General features: G+C 40.7%; 1 protein-coding gene across 1 annotated transcript in view; it reads right to left on the bottom strand.

Annotated features, from left to right (window-relative positions):
- Window positions 1-18,400, bottom strand: part of ITPRID1 (ITPR interacting domain containing 1) — a gene marked incomplete at its 3' end in the record, with an annotated part of 46,574 nt that extends 28,174 nt beyond the window's left edge. Inside the window, exons 1-4 of the mRNA XM_082304350.1 lie at window positions 18,277-18,400; window positions 5,629-5,680; window positions 4,719-4,805; window positions 3,937-4,139 (exon numbers count right to left, since the gene is read on the bottom strand). Of these exons, the coding sequence (XP_082160476.1) occupies window positions 3,937-4,139; window positions 4,719-4,805; window positions 5,629-5,660 (322 nt within the window). The 5' untranslated portion in view covers window positions 5,661-5,680; window positions 18,277-18,400. The remainder of the gene's footprint in view (window positions 1-3,936; window positions 4,140-4,718; window positions 4,806-5,628; window positions 5,681-18,276) is intronic.
- Between the last annotated feature and the right edge of the window lie 5,918 nt (window positions 18,401-24,318).

Raw genomic sequence — 24,318 nt, 5'->3', positions numbered from 1 at the left:
GGCTGCCATAGTTATCTATATGAAAGATTTGGAAACTCTTCGGTAGACCCCCAGTGGAATGAAGGAACACAGAACGTTTCCAGAGCCAGCAAGAAATTTTCAATCAGCATCTTTTTTTCACAGCAAATGGCAGAATTTGGAAAAAAAATCAAAATTTTCCGTGGGAAAATCAAGACACCTGAAATTGCTCGTTTTTTTGTCAGGAAAAGTAAAAATGAAATTTCAGCATTGTCTACTTTGCAATATATTAAAATATTTTCCTTTTTTTAGAAAGTTTCAACTTGAGTCTTGGCAATACTGCCTTTGCTTAAATCAAAGCTGTACTTCAGGGATGCATTTAGCAATTTACATTTCATTTCTCTTCTAGGGGTGGATTTACTGGCTGACACAGATCTCCTCTCTCCTAGCTGACCTGTGGTGGTCACAGGACAACCATGTATCATCATGGGAAATGGTGTCTACCTAATACACTCATTTCACAGAGGAGGTTGAGACTTGAACTACAGCTCCAGTGAGGGGCTTGCAGCAGCTGAGACAGACAGAAATGAATGTAAAAAATCCACAGAAACAAGACACCAAACCCCAAGTAGATTTAGATATGGCAGTATGGAAAGGTGGTACAGAAATATGGGGGTTTTTGTTTGTTTGTTTGTTTTTGTTTTGTTGTTTTGTTTGTTTTTTTATTATTAAGCATGAGGTTGAAACAATTCAACATTTCTGAACGAAGGTATTCAGAAACTTGAAGTTTTCAAAGAATTTGGGGGTCAACATATTCGGAAATATAATTACTTTTCACTTAAGATAACTTCTAATTGTCAAATGGCTGTATTTCTTCAGTTAGGAAGTCAAATATCACTTCTAATGAGGTCAGTAAAATTTTCACCACTGGTGAATGATGGGGATAAGCTTTTCTTTTGGATCTGGCTGAGAAACTGAAAGGGTGATCAACGTTTCTGAAAACACACCTTATTTTCTGTGAACTGAACCTTTTGAAAACTGTCTCTGACAATGCTGGTGAAACAGCACCAAGTGAGGGGACAATTAATAAATAACTATAACAGTCCACACGTATTTTAAAAGATCTAATCAGCAGTGAAGGAGGCCTAGAAAACTATATTCATCACAAGCAGGGAAGAGCCAGACAGAAACAGAAAAGCACTGCACTAGGAAATGAATGAAACATGAAAGTGGAGAGGGATCTACTCTGCTATGGAAGTCCTTGGTCTCTCTCTCACCTCCCTCTCTTTCTTTTTTCCTCCAGGTTTCTTGTCTTCCATATTGTACCTATAATCTTTCTCCTTATGCCTCATTTTCTCAGAGTAACACGTTGTACTAAATCAATTAAGTTTCTCTGCTGATTCAGAGAATAGAACAAAGTAAACTGAAAATGAGATAACCTCTCAGGCATTCACTAACTCAGATTAAACAATTTCTTCCTTTTCCATGGCTAGAGACAAATAAGAGGGATTCAGACTGTATTTGCATTGAAATGGTTCAGTGATAATAAACCAAATAGGATGACAATAACTGAATTCATCCAGCACGTCTCTGGGAGCAGTGGTTCAGTACAGTCTTGAAATCTCTAGAGGTGGCACACGATCTGCCTCATTTTGGCACTTTCATTTCAATGCCCTGGTGAAGCAGTCCTCCGACAGTAATGAGTCTGGAGTTCCCTAAATTGTTCATGGAGAGGTATATGCCATGGCATGTCTCTAGACCTGAACCTTCTACTTAATTTACAGAGAAGGGTCTTTTTCTGTGTCTTCTTCTGGAGGCCTTCAAAAGCACCTATTCTCTTCATTGCCATTACAGGCAATGTGGTCTTCTGCTTTAGAAGATCTGTCTCATTAGATGCCTGAAAATTTAGGTGCAGTATTAGTACTGAAGGCAGATAGATTAGGTCCTGCCCTAGAGATGCAATCTATTTTAAAGTCTAATAAATAGGAATTTGCCACTCCTCCCTCTTGCTATACCTCATGGCAAAATCATTAGACAACCTAAGGTTGGCAAGATTGGAAAAAACCAGTTTGCAAACAAATGCCGTTTGAGGATATTCCTCAGGCGTTTGTACGCTAAACCTGATACATCCACTTTAAGTCCTCTCCTGGAACACCAGCTGTAGGAAGGTACTTGTGCAAGATTATCTACATGGTCACTGAGACAGACTGGCTGCCACCGAGAGGTGTTTTAAGTGGTGGCTGGATGATCACCCGCAGGAGCTGCCTGACTCTCTCCACTTGCTATGGAGATAGAAAGACTCTACAGTGATTAAGCTCCTTGAGATGGTGCTTCAGCTAAATGCCTATAACTTGGTGCAGTGAACCAGGCTAAGGTTAATCACCGCATATATGGAAACATGTAGTCAGTGAAAGGAGAAGAGGTAAGTATCTCTGAAGGATGAATCCCACCTCTCTCGATTAAATGTTCCCAGCCCAGGCACATACTTAGGAGGCCTAAGCAGATGGTGTGAAAACCCCCTCCCAAACTGTCAAAAGCAAGATAATATGCTTTGATGGACATCACACCCACCGAAACAGAAATTCAAATCTTATCTTACTTCACAGCAACTCCCCCGTACAGATAAGCCATTAACATGTACTAAGAGTGCTCCCATTGAGGAGGACTGCAGGAGGAGTCATTAAATTCACACCTTGGCTTACCACTGCCTGCCTTCACTGTGCAAACTCCTTCCCTCAGAGGCTCTTTTCGTGCTCTCGTTCCCTTCTAGTCCTCTGCCTTCTTCCCTGAGGTCTCCATCCACCATCCACTCATACTGATTATCTCTAATCCCTCTCTCCCTCTCTCTCAGAGGAGTTACAGAGAGAGAAAGTGAGAGCTGAGAAACCTGTTTGATGTGTCAGTTTGCTGTAAATACTGAAATGTGTGCACGGGGCTTGCTATAAAAAAAAAGAGAGACAGAGAGAAAAACACATTTTGCACAATGCTCTGACATTTCTGTTTCAATTCTCATTCCGTCCATACTGCTTCCTCGGTGTAATTCTAAACGGGAATGCACGGGCTATGTGAGAGATTCTGCTTCACTGAGCATCTTAAATAAACAGAAGATTTCAAGAGCCATCTGGCTATCCTGTGCAGCAAACATGAGGGGAAATGATGTCAAAATTGGACTTTTCAGATGGGTGATATACCAGCAAATTAACAATGTTATTTTAATGCAGATATATCTTTAGGGTGAGGACCTTGTATTAATTTCTCAACTGCAAAATACACAAAATGAGAACTAAAACCATCTAAATGAATAAAAATCAAGACTGTGTGCTTTAAATGGTGCAATTTTATTGTACTTAAAATACGATCCTCATCTACATCTTAGGGCATATTTGAACCACAAAACTGTTAGGTTCTAGTTAGGGATTTGTGGGTCTGACGCACAAGCCCTGGCAGCTCTAGTCATGGGAAGTTAAGATCTTGTCATCTGCTGTGCACATTTCCCTGTGAGAGGGGTCCTGTGACCATCAAGGGGAAAAGGAAATGTGAGCCCACGACTGGCCTGGCTGAATTCAAAATCCTCTATATTGGTTTACACCATCAATGATAGTGGGTACATACTAACGTGCTGGTGGTGAAGTGGCTGAGGCAATGGAGCCATGTTCAATTCTGCAGCCTCTGTGACACCAACGACAATCTCTGGTGGGGGGGTAGGTCTTAGAGGGGATGAGCAGTTATGTTTTAAAATGCCACAGTCTGGTAGCTTCAGCGTGTAAATTAGTCTACAGTGGAGGAGAGCTATACAGTATTTCAGTCACATTAGGAAGTATCGCTGCCACAAAGGGGTACATGGTGATCCTCAATGCCTCCTAAATACATGTCCCTTTTTCATGAATTTTCTTTCATAAGCCTCTTTTTCCCTACCCTCTCAGTCCCCATGCTATTTACGGCTAAAACTTCTCCATTTGCCAAAATGTCTCTCCTTACCATATAGGTTTGGCCTCTCAATGTCCATCCGCTGCTTCTGAGCTTCCAAAAAGACTCGGATGCTGATCCCTTTTGCTACGGAAGCACCACTGAGGAACCGAGGAGGGATTTTAGTGCAGACATCAGGTTCTTCTGTACCAAACCCCAAATCAAGCAGAATCTCCACCGGATCCTTTTCCCAGAGTGCCAGCCATTCGGTGATGCTGTGGTGAAATGATCAGGATTATTCACACCACTGTCTTGATACCACTTTTCTTTTGCAGTAGCTATCATATGGTCTTGTTTTTATTAAATAATTCTCTTCCCTTCTTCTCCCCTCTTGTGGAGACTACTGCTTAAGTGAAAGTAGTCATTTTCGGTCACATTGCTAAGAGAATAATACACAATCCTCTCCCCAGAGGAACTTGATGGCATTGGATCTAGATAGCTTAGCAAGAAGAACATTAATAAAAGGTGTAGGTTCACAGCTCTGCAGGCTCACTTCTCTCTAGACATAGTACAGATAAGGCATGCTACAGCTGCTGTAGGACCTCGCAGCCTTTTACCTTCCAGTGGATTCAAAGCCCACTGCAGTTTCAGGTAGGTTTTGGTTTTTTATTGGTACAGATGAATTTGAGATCAGACACCTGTTATTAAGAAGGTTATTTTGATCTTGTTAAAATAAATGAGGACGTGCCTTTTACAAACTAAGACCTTGACTGCATATTCAAAATTGTACTCATATTTGTTGATCCCTAGATGGGCTAATGCCTTGCATTCCTAGCTACCTGGAAATAACTAACCTCTGGGGTGCACCAGTGAGCGAGTGGGAAGAGCTGAGACTCTTGCATCTTGACATAATGGGACTTTCTGAAAACTCTCGCAGGGACCTGGTTGGAAAAAGCAACAATGAAATGTGTTTACTCATGTGCTCCTCTGGGATGTCATTATGATTTTTTCCTAGAGTAAACATTTGCATTTTGTCTTGGTTTATAATGATACATAATAGCAATGCCTTAGAAGAAGAGTCGGCATGAGAGTGTGGCAATACGCTTATTCTCAAGAACAGTATGTTACAGTAGGTGTGAGAACGTAGGTGTGAGGTACCAGTAAATGCTAATTATAAAGGTGGCAGAATGGCTCACTTTTGACAGATGGTGAATCTTTGGGGAACCTTTAGGGAGCACGGTTTCTCTAGCCACCTACTTCAAAAGATATAATTGCTCTTAACAAAGTTTTGGAGAGACAAGGCACAATGAGTTGCAGCAGCAGGAGTGGCACCTGAGAACAATTCTGTGCTTCACTTCTTGTTGTGTTTGTATCTGCTAATCTGCAGAGAAATAACTGCTTTTAAGAGCCCGCTCACTGCAAAAGGAATATCCTGCAGCATGGTAGTCTTTCTTAACAGGTAAGATGACATGGTTTTGTTATGCCCAAGCTTAACTTTACCTACACATACCTATCAAGATCAGTAGCAAATGTTTATATACAGTGGAAGCATTGCATTGATCATTTTTTTTATCATTGCAGGTTATCTATCAGCTCACATCTCAAACAAGCCTAGAAGGATATGTAGATTTTTGAACTAACACTGTTGCTATCAGTTTGAGAGAAGGAAAAACAAAAAAAAAGAAACTAAAATTCCTCCTGTTGTCAAAAAGAAAACAAAGAAAAAATAATTTATAACAGAGCTTTACAGTGTCTGACACCTACCTCCTGTAGCTTTGCACAGTCATTTGTACCATTTCTGGTACTGACAAGGAAACTGCAAACAAGAAGAAATAAAAATAATTAATTTTCTTACCTTTTTTTTCCCTTCAAAACAAAAATGTGTCGAACTAGAGAAAAGACCAAAAGACTGATTGCATTATATAAGGAAACGCTTTAGCCCAAGTGGCAAAGTTGCAGAACAATACCATTGTGGGAAGCTCAACTCGCAGTGTATGCTAATCATAGGTAAATGCAACACATGTCAATAAGAAAGGAAAAATAGGTGCCTTTACATTTCATAAACCAGTAGCAGTACATTCTAAGCCCCTGCTATTTAAAAGTAAGTACTATGAATTGGGTTCCACTGTCTGCTGCAGAGCCATTGAAAATATACATAGAGCAAATATGATGAAAATAACTTTTAATCCCTGCTTTTTTAGTGAAAAAATAGAATTAAAATATATTATTTAAAATTCTCATTCCAGCACATGCTGGTACAACTTTTTTGTGTACAATAGTTTTTCAAGTGTAATTCACTGAAATTTTGTGAATATTTATGAATATTGATTTCTCTGGGCTTTGTATCATGCTCTAAATGTGTTTGAGAAGAGCCAGACAGTTGCGGGATACTTGAAAGAGTTTCTGGAGGAGAAAATGTTTGTCCAAGAACTGATAACATATTGTTTACTGGACTCCAAGTGTTCTATACCTATGAGCTGTAAGGTATATATTTCACCATTTCATGATGATGAAATGGGAATAAATCAGATGCAAATACACAGTGCCTATAGTTGTCACTTCCCCTCCTGACACTGAAGTAACACACTTGTTGATCCTCTGAAAGCTGGGGTAGCATTTGCCTAGGAGCCGAAGTAGATATTCTTCTGCATTCCACAAGATGAATATTTGCCTAGCTTTTAAAGTTTTCTTTTCTATTTAACAAAATTGTGTCAATAAAGAAGGAGAAAACATCCTTTCACATTCTCTACTGGATTATTCTTCCGCTTGTAAATTCTAACATAAGTTCCTTCTGGCTTGCTCAGTGCAAGGGTATCCATCCAAATTGAGAACATAAAGGTTACTGACATCCTGTAATTTGCTGTGGTAACATAAACCAGACTTTCTAGCAGCAAACTGAGCATAATTTGAATAAGAATCAGCTACTTGTTGTATACCATTTCCTACTCATGTGCCAACAGAAGCTGTAGATTCACTATAAAAATGCTCAAGAATGTAAAAAATAAGATCTGAAAGTGAGAGTTAATACAATTTTTCCCTAGCAGCACGTAGGCACTCCTCTCCGTAACAGAACATTATACCACAAACTGGCTGCTGCTGTGATTTCCTCAATATCTCATATTGTCAGGATTGAATGAACACAAGTGTTGCCAAACTAAAAACCTAGCACTGTGAAACACTGGCCAGGGCATTAAGTAAATAATTTAATGATGAGAAACCTGGTGTTTATAGGAGGTGTAGAAGTAGCAGGTCACCAAAAAGAAAATGGGCAGAACTTGATAGGTTACTGCAAGTTGGGTAAGAGGCAGTAGCTGGTGTGGCTGTCCTCTCAAACCAGGCAAACACAGGGTGTGACATCTTAACTACTTTTGTTGTAGGCTAAAGTAAGTTGAATTGTCCTGTATTGCTGTGGGTCAAGAACATGCCAACGCACTGCTACCAAGGCTAAGCCATCCAACCTGTTAAGTGGTAGTAAACTGCTCAGGAGCCCGTGTCCACCTCGCGAGTTGGACAAACTTTGCACCTCCAGGTAGTGCAACACCAGCCATTTCACTCATGGTTAGAGTCTCGACTTCTTTCTCTAATGAGAAGACTCTCATGAGAAGTTCCTCATTAGAGAGCTTGACATTTTGAAATACTAGTTTATTTTCTCCATATTTAAGAGGTCACAGAAATAGTAATGGGGAGGGTACAGTATTTACATTTCCTGATCTGTGTAAGTGTTTTGTTCCTGACACAAGAAACACTGAATCTCATTACGAAACTGGAAGATACTTTGGGGGAAATAATGCCCTTTAGAAATCTGTCAGAAAACCTTATGAAAACAAACAAACAAACAAAAAATTCTTTGTAAACCAACTGTGGTGCTAATTGGTGCTCTGTTTACTGCACATCTAAGTATATCTTTGCTTATGAATAATATATTTTGCTAAGCAAAATGTGGCCTCTGATACTTGAGGCATTTTAGCCTCAGTAATCTCTGATTAACAGGAGACAAGATTAAATCACATATTGTTGAACTGCACCTTCTACTTGTGAACCCAATAAACAAAAAATGTAGATATGGAAACAATGATAAGTAATATTTTGGGCTTCCAAATATGTGGACATTTTCAGGAATATATAAGGAGCTGTGAGGTGATTTGGGCTTCTGGTTCCTTTCCTAAAAAAAAAAAGTCTCTGAATTCACTATATTCAGCAGATCAGGAAAGTAGGTGAGAACAAGGGAGAAGTTCTGCATTCTGGTCAGGCAGAATGTCAGTCACCTGAAACTCTTGTACTATAATTTCCAGACCACTATGCAAACCTGTCCTAGAAACCTCCACTCCTTCAGTAGAAGAAAATCAAATCATGCCAATGGAGAAGGTGAGCCTAAGACTTTTCTGTTGAAGACCTCATGAGCGAATCTTCTCATTATGACTCCAAATGGAGGAAAAATATCACATTTTCCCAATAGCTCCCCCCCCAGAGGTCTGTGGTTCTTGATATTTTATAGTTAAGCAGTCCTTATTAGAAATGATGAATGATGTTCTATCTTACCTGCCTGCTCTTGGCCTTGCAGCTGATCCCCACTTGTAGATAGACTGTAAGATAAAAACCATTAAAAAAAGACAAAGAAATTAAATCCCTCAAAAGAACAGCTGCTTTCCTGAGAAGGGACAAGGTCAGGGAGGCAGTCCAATGGGCAGGCACATCACAGGGCACAAAGGGCATGGATGAGCTGAGTGGCATGGCTGGTAGAAAAACAGAACCATAGTCTCATCTTCTTTCCTGCCTGTGAACATCACCTGTTTTCCCCTCAACACACATCGGCCTCTGTTAAGTGTTGGGATTCAGATCTTGAGTTTATGCTGAAGGCAAAGACCATGAAATCTTAGCATTCTGCATGAAAAAAAATCTGTCACTTCTGAACTAAATTTTACTAAAAATCTAATCAAATCAGCTTATCCAGGGCAGGAGTGAGAAGAATAGAAGCAAAAGCCTTTTCAGTGCATCATGTAAGAGGCAACTGTATGATAGCCCTCGGTTGATCTGTGTCTGCATGGTGACATGGTAATTATTAATGACATCAGTAATAATAGCCAGCCCTGCAATGCATGAGTTTGGCTGGCTTGGCCTTACCCTGCTACTGGAAAATGCTGCTATGACTGTTACATAAGATTATTACTATTTTTTTTCTCCTTACCATACTTCCAAACATCATTCCTAAGGCTGTGCTTTTTTTTTTTTTTCTTCTCTGGCACAACCCTGCCTCTAACCAAGTACATTTCAGCTGCATTTGCTTAAGCAGTGAATGCATGAAGTCATACTGAAAAGTTCATGGGAAATACCAGTCTTTCAGACTTTATGTTTATCCTGAAGAAGGACAAAGTTAAAAAAATCAGAATTTTGGTGAAAAAAATACATCCAAGTTTAAGTAAATTCAAGGTTAAACTATATTTCCCTATAGTAGCACATTGCCTCACAGAGTTGTAGGTATGCGTAACCACAGTTTGCGCCATAAATCATGCTCGTGTGGCAGGCTACATATCCCTTGGGGCACAGAGCATTGTGAAATTCCCATGATGTAGCAGACAGCTTGATCAGAAAGCTATCCAGACACATGATGGGAAATGCTATCCTTCAAAGAATACCCTGGAAATGAACAGAGCACTGAGATACATTTGTCATGAGGCACTGGGTCATAAGCAAGACATCATTTCAGACTGAATAGGTGTGAAAGAGCATTTTGATGTAGTTCAACAAAACGAAAAGCTCATTCTTTGGTTGAAATCAGTCAAAGCAGAATGTTTTGTTCTGACTTTTCAGGGATCACAATTTTCCTACCGGAAACTTCAATATTGCAGACATATTTCCTATTGGAGAAATTGGGCAACAAATAATTAAGTAATAATGTGGCCCAAACTTACAAAACACAAGAATTGAACCAGTAATGAATATTTTCTTCTATAGAGTCTTCTAAAACTAAAAGTAGAGCTCTTAGGTAAAGTATTGCCAGCTCAGTTTATAACAATTAACCACTCTATTGTGCAGGTTCATTTTTGGTGAGTCCTAGAATGCATGAGAAATATTGGGAGAAGGGTCTAGTAATTTTCTTTAGCAATATTTGAGGGCTTTTTTAAACAAAATTTGGAAAGCAAAATAAAATCCTGAATTATTCATTTGTCTCTGTTATCTGCCAATCATCCATATTTTGGAAGTATCTAACAGTCCTAAGGAAAATAGCGAACTAGCTTTTCTGATTCTGCATGAATGCATCCTGATGCACAGTTCCTGCGTAGCTTGAAATGGGGGAGATGGTGCACTCTTGTGTGAGGGGGGATTACCTCTTCCTTTTTACCAAGTATGCAGGAAGCCTCCAGCAGAGCCAGGAACAGATTCCAGCTCTCCTGCCTTTCCATTCAGTTTTTCAACCTGAAGATAAGCAAAGATGGCTCAGTAGTATTTAACTCATTGCTGAAAAATGCTACGGGCAGGCTTCTTTCCCTGCAGGTTCAACCAAAGGCACTGAGACCATCAGTTTAAGGAGTAGCCTTGCTCTCCATGACAGAGGAAGGAGGAAAGTTCTGATCTGCAACATGGCTCAGTCAGGTAAAGCAGGAGGCAGTTTTGTTGCACTATCAGCTCCTGGACTCAATGATGCAACTCTCATCAACACAGTGAAAAAGCATGGAAGGTCTGCAGCAATCAGAAGTCTTTACACTCAAATCCTTAGAGACCTAATTTTGACATGTAGAGTACAGTATATATGGATTTGCAAGGTTACTCTGTCTTTTGTTAAACTACAAAGCAACCAAGTTGTTTTGAGACTGTCAGTCTCTGCCTAGCTGTAACCCTGAAAGCTCATTACCGGTGCACTGAAGGTTAAGATCTCTCAGTAAGCCAGCATGTTTTCTCCAAACCAACCTTGTAGGTTCCCTTTATGGTCAATGTAAAGAGTAAGGCACCTCCACGGCTGTTCACCTGCATTAGGAGGAAGAGACAAGGAGCTGTTTGGAGGTCCTTTTCTCCACTGACAGAAGAAGCAGCCTAGCCTTGGACTAAACACAGAGCTCTGAGATGGCTAGTGAGATGATCCCAGGTGTTAGGTGACATACCCTGACAAGTGGCACGTTCACCCAGGTAGAAGCGAGAACATTAGAACAAAGGTGAAGTTTTGATGAAAACAAAATCGGATTTTGCAACACATTGATTTTTCCCCATCCAATGAAGAGAAAGAAGGCAAACTGCAACCACTAGTGTTACACTGAGTATCAACTTAACTATCTGGTACTTACAAACTGGCTTGGGGAAACAATAGATTTGTGCATATTTAACATTTCAATAGGAAATACAAACAGGCGCACAGATTCCACCAGAACCTCTGTGGGCAAGGACAAAATGTTGAGAATAAAAAGGAAGATCGAGTTTTGACTAAGAGCAAAATATGAATGCTTGTCACTATTACAAGCACACTAGTACAGAAGAAAACCCTTGACATTGTCCTCAGTCACCACAGGATGCTGAGAATCTCCAGAATCCTGTTTTTCAGTCTTACCAAGCAGTGACATACAAAAAGGGTGGTCTACCACTTTTAACAGTGGAGAGTCTTCATCTAGGTAAGTCCGTGATGCTCTGCTGCACAACAGAATCCCTCCCTTGTCCATCTCAAAGCTATGGACGATCCATTGGCCATCTCACAAAGCAAGTCTGAAAACTAAAGTAAAAGATCCCCTGGCCTTACTTATCATGAAGCATCACCAATGGTTTTAGAGCCTATCAGTCAATAGAGAGTTCTACTGTTGATCATATGGTGGGATGCTATTTTTTGAGGCTAAATCCCTGGGCTGGTACTCTGGAAACATGAGTTCCTTCTTGAATGGGCAACTCTCCTCTTTCTTTTCCACCTCCATTTCCTGTGTGCATTGCAAATATAATAATACTGCCTCTTTCCAATGGTATCTGTTTGAATTGTAAGACTTTTGGCCAGCATGACCTTGTACCCTGATCAGTGTAGTAATGTGCTCTTGCTCTTCTTTTCAGTACCACTGCAACAGAAATTTTAAATTTCTCGTCTATGACTAGTACTGGGGCATCTTGTTCCCTATCAATTCCCATATCTTTCAGAAATTAACCTTTTCCCACATGCTCAGATGTGTTTGCAATCAAAAGTGAGCTTGATATGATGCCACTGACATAGCTGTTGAGCTGCTACCCCTTAGACTGTGAAAACTGCTCCAGCAAACCAGTAAGGCAATGTTCTCACAGCCGTCAATGCAATTAATAATCACATCAAGGTGGGGTTGTTCCTGAAATGGTGAGAAGGGGTGGGGAGAAGGGGATGCATACGATGAGAGTTAGAAACCAGGCTTTGTAAAAGACATTCAGAGAGAAAAATGGATTAAGCCCCACAAGAGCAGCTTTTAAGTAGTCCAGTATCAGTGGACATGAAGTTGAAAGGGAACACCTACTAAATGCTGTTTTATTTAGTGAATTTGGGAGGCTTTTTGTCTGACCCAGAGACCATTGGTTCAAGGAAGGCACAGTTCAGCAGCCACTGAAGAGATGCCTCCACTTAGCTTTGCTGAGACGCTTGATCTGCATCACCTGGGACACTGCCACCACTTCCTGAGCAAAAAGTCCGTCTACCAAGGTGAACTGCTGCTAAGAGAAGTGGTTTTATGACTCTCCTGGCTTTAAGAACCGAAGGAGCAATGTCTAGGTCTGCCGTAGTCACATACAACAGCCCAGATGCAACACCAGAGACAAAAGATTTTACAAAGCCAATTACCAATGATTGGGGTGGGAAAAAAATCACTTTCCTGTCCCTTTTGTGAATGTTCTTGGGACAAATAAACCAGGCTACTCAAATTCTTTGAAATCACTTAGATTTTTAGTTGTAGTTAGTAATTTGACATTGGTTTGGTACCCCCACTGATTTCTTTTCTATTATTACCTTTTAGGAGACCTTGAGACTAATAAAAAGCCATGAGTAAAAGACTGGAAGAACAGACCAGCAGTCTCCTTTGTGCAGAGGATGGGATATACAGCATGAACTGTGTTTCCGAGTCCTTTGGCAGAGGGAGTCCAGAGTCTCGTCTACTTGCTGTGGCCTCTCAAAGTCCTTCCAGAGCATTGTAGTTACAGAAGAACGGTGACAAAATATCTGTCGCTGCATTTGGTCAAAGAAAAAAAATGCAAGGAAATGGAGCTCCCATCTGTCAGAGAAGTTGCCAGGAGAAATGCCTGTGCAGCAGAAGGAGGTCAAAGAAAGGACAGTAGTGTTTTTGGGGAGTAAAGGGGAGAGCGAGGTAGAAGGACCATTTTTTCATGTTAGGATGACTCACAGTGGAGGAGATGCAGTGACATACACCTTCTTAGGGTTAGAAGTCAAAGTTTAGAGCTGGCCTGATTGAAATTAGCTCATTTCCCGGCTGAGTAATCCACTGGCCTGATTCTTCATTGTCTGATGACTTGCACAGCCATTTACAGCAGGGCACAGTGAGGGTAGGATGCTACAATGGGACTGAACTGTAAATGACACAACATGAAGGGCAATAAAGAGTTTGGCCCCAGATGTGGGAAGTACAGAGGTAGCTTCCATTACATTTAATTAGTGTTATCACCATTAATTTCCTGTGCATAGACAGCAGAAGACATCCTTTTGATTTCAAATTAATTAACACATAATGATTAATCTGATAGGGTACATCTTTTCAGACAAGAGTGTCCTCTTGATCACAGTTTGGGTGCCAGCACCACTCATCATCTGTGTGTTTTAATTTCTAACTGCTCTCCAGTAGCAAATTTAGCTCTGCAAATCTGTTGATGGAATGAATGACTGGCTGGTTTCCATGTTCTGTGTGTTTTGTTCATTTGATAACACACTGAGAACATCTTGGAAATATCTTTTTTTTTTTTTTTCCCTCTTCCCCTCCCCTCCAAGGAGATTTCAAGGTAGAAACTGAGGACTGTGCATCCTCGAGAAATATATACCAGATCTTTACTACAGAACACAAGAAATGAAAAGTTCCTAAAAACTGAAAAACACATAAACAGTTTATGGCAGGTTCCCAGACAGATTTGTCTCACTTCAGTTGCCAGCATTTAACAGAACCATTCTCCTTGCCACCAACTACAGTAAAGTGTGTTTGTTTCACTGAAACAGGATCTTGAACTTCATCAGCTTCACACCATATTCCTCACACTGTATGATACCTACTGGATAGCACTGTTAATATTACTCTTCCCTTTCCATTTGTCAAGTGATTACTCAATCACACTTGGTTAATATTTATCCACTTTCTTTAGACGTTTATGAATGCAAACATCTCCATATCCAGGTGCACCAATACTTGAGTAGACAGCGTACAGTTAACTTTAATATTGAGAAATATGCAACTAAACTTGTAGTTACACAGATATGAACTAGGAGGTAGCAGCAAATCTCAGATACCTTGACTTAAGAAGTCTGTTAAATTCCCAAGACATTCCATTTCCATAGAGAAAAATATTTGAGCATATTTATGGTGGCAGGGCTGTTTCAACATGACAGCAGAACGCTAAGTATGCTTTTGCAATACAGAATGGAGAAAAAAAAATGCTTTTTGCACATCCCATAGCTAGAATAAGAAGTTTTTCTATTATCAACTCTATGAACTCATATACATATAGTTTCTGAATCAATTGCTGCATTTAGGTAACCATTAAAAAAAGAAAAAAATGCAAGAAAAACAGCAAAGAAGATTCTTCATACTATTACTGTGGAGTCATTTATGTGACAATTGTGTTTGGCCTTCTGGCTTTTTGTGGCAGATCCATCAGGGAGAAAGAGCATGATATCTACCTACCCATCTCTGTTCCAGTAAACAAGAAGAAAGATGCACCTAGCACAGTGCCCTCAAGCAGGAAAAATCAAAATTTCTGGTGTGTAGTATTTACTCTTTTCATTTGCCATTTACTGGGACAAACCACTGCTTGAAGACTGGGGACTCTTATTTTCTCTCTGTCTTACTAGAAGCAAAAGGAGACGACAAAAACCTTTTCAGCCTTCAACTTTAGTCCCTGACTTTGGGCAGCTAAATGAGGTTGAAGTCCCCTTTCCCTGCCCATCAACCTGTGAGTGGCCAAGCACACTGAAATCCTAGCTACTGTAGGAAGATACTAATTTATTTTGTCTCTTCAGCATACCTGCCATTTACATTGAAAGAAATGAAGGACACTCGGTTTGATATTCAAAGCACCCCTGGAACATCCATGTGAAAACTCACAAGTGAAGTGACTCCAGGGAATGAAGCTTTTCTGGAAGTGCACCAGGTAGTGAAAGCTCCTAATAACACTTCAAGCCTTCTCATATGTTGGTAAATATAAATTTGGGTAGGTTTCTGTCTGTGTGAAGCCTTTGGTAAAATTCCTGCTCAGAGGCCACAGTATCAACTTGTTCTGCTCTTTTCAAAGTAGAAGTCCTAGGGCTGGTTGAGACAATCGGTGTGAATAAGCGAATTGGAAGCTGATGCTATCATTGTGCTGCATTTTAATCACAATGTGAGCTCACTCTTAATTGAGAAGAAACATAACAGATAATGATAAATAACAATAGCTAAAGATGTTTCCATTTGAAACAGCATAAGACTGTGCTGAAGAGGAAGAGAAAGAGTTGTATTTTAAGCCTCCCAGACACATAAGAGAGAGTGCATAAATTCAGTGCACAGGTTGTCACAAGCAAGGAAACAAAACAAAAATGGTGAAAACAGTAATGACAGCAACAATTTTGAGGCACGCTCAGTTTAAGCCTGGTCTCTTTGCTAAAAGACATCCCCTGGTTGGTCAAAAGAGACAGTCTATGAAGCTATGAAAAAATCAAAGCTCTTTAAATCTGGAATTAAGACCTTTTAGCTGGAATTAAGACCAGAAATAATATTAAAAACAGATTATTATTTCTCATATTATATCTTACAGATCAGAAGAGCAAAAAAAAGTCTTTCTAAAATTTTTAATGATTACAATGAAAAGAAATGATAAGTTCCAACCTGTATGGCTTGATCCAGCTGTTAATATAATGGAATAGTTGCAGGCTGGTGCATCTGCGCCTCTGCTCTGCCACAGACCCAAAGCCTGAAAAACTGGAGGACAAGACTGGTATTCTTGGCTTGGCTTTCTGCCCCCATTTTTTTTTTTTTTTTCAAAGATACCAGGAAGGGCAAGAAAAAGCTGTTTGCCAAGAAGTGGTGTTTAAGTAAGTTGACAGTTTGGAGAAAGGATTGTTTGCTTAGCCTCTGGGCAAAGCGAAAGCAGAAATCAGGACTACTCTAGTTTTTAACAATGGGAATGCTAGAAAAATACAGGATGGGAAAGAGAGGGTGGAGGAGTGAGGGCAGTGATAACTGAAACAGGAAAAAAAAAAAAAGAAAAAAAAAGCCAGAAGTTGTTTTGGTTGCTTCTATTTCCAAGAAATATATTGCTGTCCCTTTAACTCCGTATGCCTCTTTGGCACATATACCAGGGGAAGGATTACACTTTACTAAGGAAGTAATGCAAACTTGTCTTCATTTGGTTACCATGGATATGGCACTATGTGAGACAAAGCCTCCCATTTGCATTGCAAACAACCAGGAGCAGTGAAGGACACCCAACTTGATATTCTGGCCACAGTGTGTCCCAGGTTCTTCCTTGTGACTGATCACAAGTAAAACAACCACCAGCTTTGGGTCTGTGCTTGGTACCAAGAGAAAAAGGGTAAGGGATGTTGCATTTCAGATGAAGAAGGAAGAGGCAGAATCACACACATCTGCAGAAAAAATGGCATTTCTTGTGCTACCTAGTGTGAAATAGCTAACAGATAGCTATGGCTTTCCAGCTTCCCCCCCTGGGGTACTAGAGCTGAATCAGTATGTTGGTAATCTGGAATAAGTGATTTCCACAAACACTGGAATGGAATAGGAAGCGGCCAAGTCTTATGATTGCTGGGCTTTTATGTAACAGTTTTTATCTAGCTGAGTGTCCTCTTCATTCTGCAGAAGTACTGTATAAAGTACCCTAATTTTATACAAAATTCAGTTAAATGAGCAAGATGAACAGTCCCCTAAGCAGACCTAGTGGGAACCAGCACAGTACAGTTAATAGTGAAGAGGGAAATTGTCTTGTTTCCCTAAAACAAATTTCAGATGATTGTTTGTCTACTAGATTGCTAGATTGTCAGTAATTCTTTTTTATTGCTTTAAGCTCTGCCAGATATATAGTCCCACATAATTTTTATTTCAACTGACATGGAATACAAAAGGTATGACCCTGCTTCTATGGATAAAAATGGCCAAATTACCATCGGTTTGAGTGAAAAAAATGACTGGATACAAATAGTTAGCCCACATCCATGAATCGAGGGTTTTCTTGCTAAGGGATCTTAGGTACAGAATAACCAGAACAGTAGATCAGACATGTGGCAAAAAACATTGTTTCCTTCCTTAGCACTGGACCAGGCCCATCCCTGATGGGGCCAGGGCACCTACATCATTCCAGGGTACTCTTCTTGGCTCCCCACTTCAGGACAGTGGCCCACAGCTGGTGACAAGGCACCAGCACGATCTAAGTAGCTTTCCTTTGATAAGGAATGTGCAGACAGAACTGCTTCTGTCCTTACACCACTGTTCTCTGTGGGTACAGGGGGATAATTAGGACCACCAACCCTTCAGTTGCCACCAAGGGTCCACAAAATAGTAGCTTTGCACCAATATAATCCCACTCACATCAGTGGATTTGTTTCCTGGTGGGGTCTGCAAGCGAGAGAAGCATCAGCTCCAGATGTGTTTGCCTTTTCCCTTTCTTCTAAAGTAAAGAACTTGCACCATGCCTAGCCCTGAACACGTTTTCTAACACTCTGCTTACCAGGAGCTCAAGCCCACTGCTGTCATGTTCCTGAGCAAACACCGTGAGCAAAGAACAGGGAGAGCTACAAAAGGGCTAAGTTACTTCTTTGCTCTGCTATCCCACCTCAGCATGCTCCTTGAACTCCCACTCAGACCCCGTAGCGGCACAGTAATATGTGCCTTTGAGACCAGTTTTAGAGGCGCACAGCAATATCACCAGACCAAGGTTTTCGCATACCCTCAGGATTACTTCAGGCGTTTCCAGTAGTCCTAATGTTAAGTACTGATGGGACAGTATCTGCCAGGTCTTTCAGTGAACGTGCTGGTGGGGAGAGGGAGAGGGAAGGGGGCAAGTGTTAAACACAGAAGTACTGCCCCAGCCTTGTAGTGCCTGTGTAAGCACCACTGGACTTTATACACACACACTTCTGTCTTTTCCTACCCTTTCGGAGTGCCTGGCAATGAAATAAAACCCTGGATCTACTCTTTCCTCCTCCCTCTCTGCACCAGCCCACTAAGCAGGTCAAGAATAGAGAGGGAGGAAGGTGGGACTTGAAATGGGAGCAAATACCTGGAGTGGCAGCTCTGTCCGCGTGCCTCTGACAGCTCTCCAGGGCTTCCCAGTCCTCAGTTTCCCCTTGGAGTGATGCAGAGCAGGGACACGTTGCCCATGGCCTGCTCTTAGTGCTCCTCCAGATGCACCCTGCAGTAGCAACAGGAAAGCGTAGAAAACACCGGTGCCAGCCTGTCTTGTCAGACCAAAGCAAACATAAATCCTGACCATATGTAGGTCTCCTCGAAAACTGAACTTAACATTTAGTTTACTTTTAGTCCCATCCTCCTGCACTGTAGGATCCTTTCCTTCCTCTGCCACAAAATTGATTAGGAAAGAGTTTTCTTGGCATTTCTTTAAACATTAGTACACTGGCCAGTAAAGATGTAGTGAGAGAGGCAGGATGGTAAGTCTCTTTTACGATAAAATGACTCAGAGTGAATAATCTATGACAAGTACTGTTTTCTTTAATGTCTGAAAATAAGTTTGGGCTCAGTCCTCCAATCAATAGGTCTGCTCCCTCTGTGTGTTCAGTCCTCTGTTTATTTTCGTAAAAAGCATTTTGTTGCTTTCATTCTATTAATCCTGCACAACCACAAGAGCGATGGGAAAAGCAACATGCCCTTCCTCCTCACATCAGCCTGACCGCAAATTCTATATGGTAATGCTGAATCTATAAATGGTAGATATCTTGCTATTTCCGCTGGTTTCAAGGGAGTTACAGAGAGATATTCCAGAAGAGGTAAATGGCCTGCTATTTTTATTTTTAGCATTGTCAGAGCCAGGAATAACTCAGCCTGACTCTTATGGACAAGGCTAAATTTGCAGAACTGAAATTTAGAATATTTGTTTTTTCTTCTCAATAAAACTAGGATCTTTAAGTCATAAAGTATACAGCAATGAAGTGTATTGGCCCTTGCAATGTCATTCTTACAGGGCTCATTTCAAAGTATAGCATCAGTGCAAACTATTTTTACATTTGTTGCTATTTACAGCAATACAGTTCAAGTGGAATCTGGTTCTCACCAACCTTTATACCCCTACCCCACCCTTACATACGAGCTCAGACTTCTTATTTGATGATAACAGTTCAAAAAACCAGTACAGATTACAGGATGGGTATGCATTTCACTAATATCTCAGTAACATCCTAACACGGAGAAGCAAACACTGATTCTGCTTGCTTGCAGCTAGTCATACCCAATTTTGCCATGATTTTGGAACAGATTCGGAGAGCTTTACATTAGTTCACAAGCAGCCTGGCTGACTTCAGTCCGAAACCAGCATGCTTGGTATGTGTCAGCATATAAGGAAAGAAATCAGATGAGGCTGGCCTCCTATCTTGGATTAGAGATACACGTTCACCAGAATTGCTCTGACAAGTGTTTAACCATAATTACTCCCTTCTTTCTCTCTTCAGCACAAAGTTTCAACTGATTTTCTTTCATATGGAAGTAGGCAGGTTTTGCTCAAAATTATTCCCGATTTAACTGACAGTCACTTCAAGTCTAGTTCTGAGACTAAAAAAGTCAGCTGAAAATTATCCACTGAGAATTTGGTTCAGGCTTCTTCCACACTAGACTCTGCTAGCCATCACAAACATTAATTTCTCCCATCTGTGAACTGACACAGGAAACCTTGAGGGCAACCATTTTACTTTTCTGTGCTGATAAGAGTATTATTTGCATACCGGGGCGGGAAGGGGGGGGATGACTGTAAGTATGTGTAATCTTTTGTCTTGTAGGCCAGCTTTTACGTCCCTTAGTCAAACAGAGATGTCATTTAAACAATTGCTAATCCTATCTCTATGTCTGAGAAAACAAACAGTATAGTTGATAAGTCAATAACTTAATCTGACTTTATACAGACCAATAAAACTACATGGCTCACTATCTTAGATAGTGGTGTCATTAGACACTGTATATTTAATTATTCAATGACATAAGCTTCAAGCTTTAGCCGCTGGTAATGGCATTGTCCCATGCACATGGAGTAATAGAGTACGAGACGCAGTTGTGCTGTGATAGACACACCTTCACTCTCTATTAGATGCACTTGCATGCAGTGGAACAGCAGAAAAGGAATTTTGTCCTCCAAAGATACTTCCCTTGGCGTCACCCTTCTGCCAGCAGTGCTTGTCTGGGGTAGGCTTACAATACAAATGCAGCTTCAATAAAGAATAAGGGAAAGTAAACCAGGCTTACCTGGGCCAGCACAGGTACTGCAGAGCATGCTCTAATGCTCCTTCAGAAGCCAGGGGAGGGACAGGTGAGAGTCTCCAGCAGCTCTCTCATCTCAGCTTAACAGCTGTGAAAATCTCTCGCAGCTTTCCTGTTCCTAAAGGAGAGAGGACAAACATTTGCCTAACCTGGGCTGATATTTTCATAATCCCCACCCATTCACGCCAAAAAGAAATCTGTTTTTCAAATATACTTTGTCTACTCTGTGTCACATAAGTGTTTTCAAGAACAGACGTGTTCAGGAAGTTTTGTACTATTGACTTTTTTCTTAAAGTGGTGCGGGAAGTTCAGGTGGTGCAGATTTTAGGGCCAGTGAGACCTGTTGTGAGGGCTGCTGCCCTGTTGATGCCACAAGCCAACTCATCTGTGCACAGAGTAGTACGTGAATGCAAAACACTGGGCAGTCCTGGCGGGTGAGGCAGACACAGGCTGGGAAGAGGTCCCAACGACATCCAAAATTAGACTGCCTTAACGTGGTCAGTCCACACCATCTTCTACGGGTGTGAAGGTCCAGACGTCCGCAAGAAGCCAGCCTGCCCACTTGTCAGTCAGGTGCCCAGGGATGGTGGTGACCGCAGAGGTCATCAGAACAATAAAAATTCCTCGTGCCTTCAGGACTCATAGAAATGGCATAAAGCACTCTCAAACATCAATCCCAAGAACAAACAAGACTTTTAAAACAAACAGGTGAGCTAACAAAAACAAACTCAGCACTTGAAAACTAATGAAAATAACAACACAGCCAAAGCCTACAAAGCTGCTCTCATCAGACTTGAAAAAAATAAATAAACAGCCTGACAAACAACAAATCCAACCTTGCAAAGCTACTCTCAGCAGCATACTGTTCCCAAACATGCAGCTGCTGCAGGGTGTGCCATTTCAGCTGGGGACAAGGACACATTCAATAGCCCCAGTACACCAGAGAGACTGAGCAGACCAGCTAGCATAGATATGACCCAGGGCAAATCTCATATCCTCAGCCTGGCTCAGCTTCTGACTTCCACTAAGTATTTTGGGCAAGTAATTTGCCTTCTCTGTCTCAACACTGCATCCCTCGTAAAATAAGGATTCTAGCAACGTGCCACATGTATATTAAGGTATGCATACCACTTTAAACATTAATATTATATATTCCCTGTGGCCATCTGAAGTCACTCCTCACTGGGGATGAAACATCTCCTCTGCAAGCACATGCTACAAACTCAGAAAGCAACACTCATGAGGGAAAGGATGTCCTTGAGCAGCCCTTTGACCAGGAATCCTGACCAGAAAAGTCTTCATAGTGTCTCCCTCCATGTGTATTGAAAGCTCAAAGTTCCTACTGGATAGGCTTCACGAAATAGCCAGATCATGAAACTGTAGTCAAGTAGGTTAACTAAACCAATACTGAGACTAGAAAAAGAAAAGATCAAGGGAAAACCTAGGAATCCAGTCTGAATGTCTAAAAGCTCCTGGAAAGGAGCTACTTATCATGGGTGACTACACATAAATAACACATGATTTCACTAAGCATATTTATCCTTCCCCCTTTCTTCCTCCCAGTCTTCTCCTACACTTTTTGGCTTCCCACCTTATCAGTGAGGAAGTCCAAAACACAAACCACTGGTTTCACATGTAACTTCAGTCCATTTGCCGTCCGTCCTCACTTGCACTTGAGGATAGATGTACAAAACTGGAAATAATATAAGCACAGCAGAGATGCACTGGGCTCCATCAAACTCCTGGTGTACAGTGCTAACTAGTTTGCACTATTGCATGCCATTTTACCAGACATAAACAAGTTTAACAGCACTAGTTGATATTGCTGCAAGATGCCCAGCAGAGCCTGCAGGGATGTCTCTAAACACAAAGTTGTGTTGCATGATGTTCATATAGCAAACTCACCCTCACAAAATTAAGTAATTTTTCCTAGAGAAATCCCAGCCTCTTTAAGAGGGAAAATGTCACCCAGCATGAATTACCAATTTATCTGCACTTGTCCTCTCTTTATTTTCAGAGCACTCAGTGGACCATTGTACTAAAGAGGTGAAGTGAGAAAAATCAAATTAAAGAGACCAACAGAAATAAACCAGCTTCTTTTCCACAGCTCTTTAATCAAGTCAGACACTGTATCCCAATGTCTTTGCGACAGCCAGTATGATGTAATTTATCGTTAGCATGAACACAATTTATTGAACATACAAAAAAATCCTTTCATGATGATTTTCATCAGGACTCAGAAACTGGGTTTCAAAGACAACGTCTCACCCTCCAGTATGCAACTGCTGGGTCAAATGACATTCTCAGTTTTCTCTCTAAACTTTCCCCATATACAAAATCCTTCAATTTTGTTTAGATTTCTGATCTTTCCACTGTTCTTATTTAATATTTTCCCCCTTTTTTTTTTTCAAAAAGTACCAACTGAAATTTTAGAAACGCTTTCAAACCCATTAAATGTTTCTATTTTAGTAATATCAAAGCAGCTAATTATATTGTTATAATTTAATTTGAAAATATGTATTTTAATAAACTCCATTTCTATGTTAAAAATCCTTTTGGACTGGAAAGAAAAAAATCTTGTGATGAAAAAGTCATAATGGCACATTTTGAACAAGTCCAGAAGAAAGGCTACCCTAAACAGTTTCAGGTCAAGAGCTGGCAAAGATGAACTATTTCTATAAAATGTTCTCGTTTTAGCAGATCAACATTTTTAATGAGGAAAATGCAAAAAAAACGTTCTAACCAGCTTTATCTGTAATTCCTTTCCCTGCTTCTCCCTCAATCTCAAGTTACTTTGAGGAGAGTCATGTCCTGTTAAAAGACATGTCTGTCAGGAACAAATGTTATAAGTTTCTGAGAGACACAATGTGATGAATATGATTGCCAAGTGGTGGTAAGCTGCTCCTCAGGTTTGCAAGAAAACGTTCCGCATTTGGTGGGAAACCACAGCACATTCACATCCTTCTCTCCATGTAGTCTTAGCCACATACTTGTCACCTAAGTTCCATACAAGCCACAAGAGGTGACTATCCCAAAGACCAGGTGTTAAAATGTTGCCCATTCATTACTGGGGGGATTCAGTCTTGCCCACTGCAAAGGATGTGGGATTGCACCAACAAATCTGAGGTTATATTGTTGGTAGACAGAGTTGATTTGCGCAAACACACCAAGGGCCAAATTTCCCTCCTTATCTCAGTGTGACCCCAGTGAATCCTGAGCAACTGGCCAGAGTTTAGGCTCGGAAGCAGCAAAGCGTGTTCTTAGAATTAAGCACAGCTTCCACTGTTTTGCTGATAAAGACAGACTTACACTTGAAATTAAGCAAGCTGGATTCAGCCCTTCAGCAGTAGATTTTCTGTCAACTTTTCTGTAATAGACTTTTAAATTTTCCTTCCTCATCTCCTGAAAAAAAAAAAAAAAATCAAATACCTCAGCTTCTTCCTCAGAGACTTAAAGCCACATATGCCTTCTGTACGAATAAAATCTAAAAGTTTGGTTGATGACTTGTGACCCTGAAGTGAAACTATTCCTCTCAGAGTTATTCTAGAATAGTAGGCAAAAAAAGAGAATATTTTTCAACAGGACAGTCATCAATGAGGAGTTATTGGCATGTGTGCATGTGTCTGCTTTTCTATGGGTGCGTATGGGGAACGTACAAGATTAGAAGAAAGTGCTGAAAGTATATTTTTCCAGCATTCTCTGTGAAGTTAGCCAGAAACATGACAAAGAACATATCTGGATGGGGAAACAACTAATATGTGTTCTCTTGCAACCCACGGCACAAAGAGCTCATTCTGGGCTCTTGCCATGTCTTTTCTGCCCCCCTTTTTGTCACACGGGA

This window comes from Platalea leucorodia, assembly GCF_965183815.1.
Source record: "Platalea leucorodia genome assembly, chromosome: 1".
NCBI classification, from domain to species: Eukaryota; Metazoa; Chordata; class Aves; order Pelecaniformes; family Threskiornithidae; genus Platalea; species Platalea leucorodia.
Note: the sequence above shows the minus strand (reverse complement) of the source record. Positions and strands in the feature narration are given on the sequence as shown.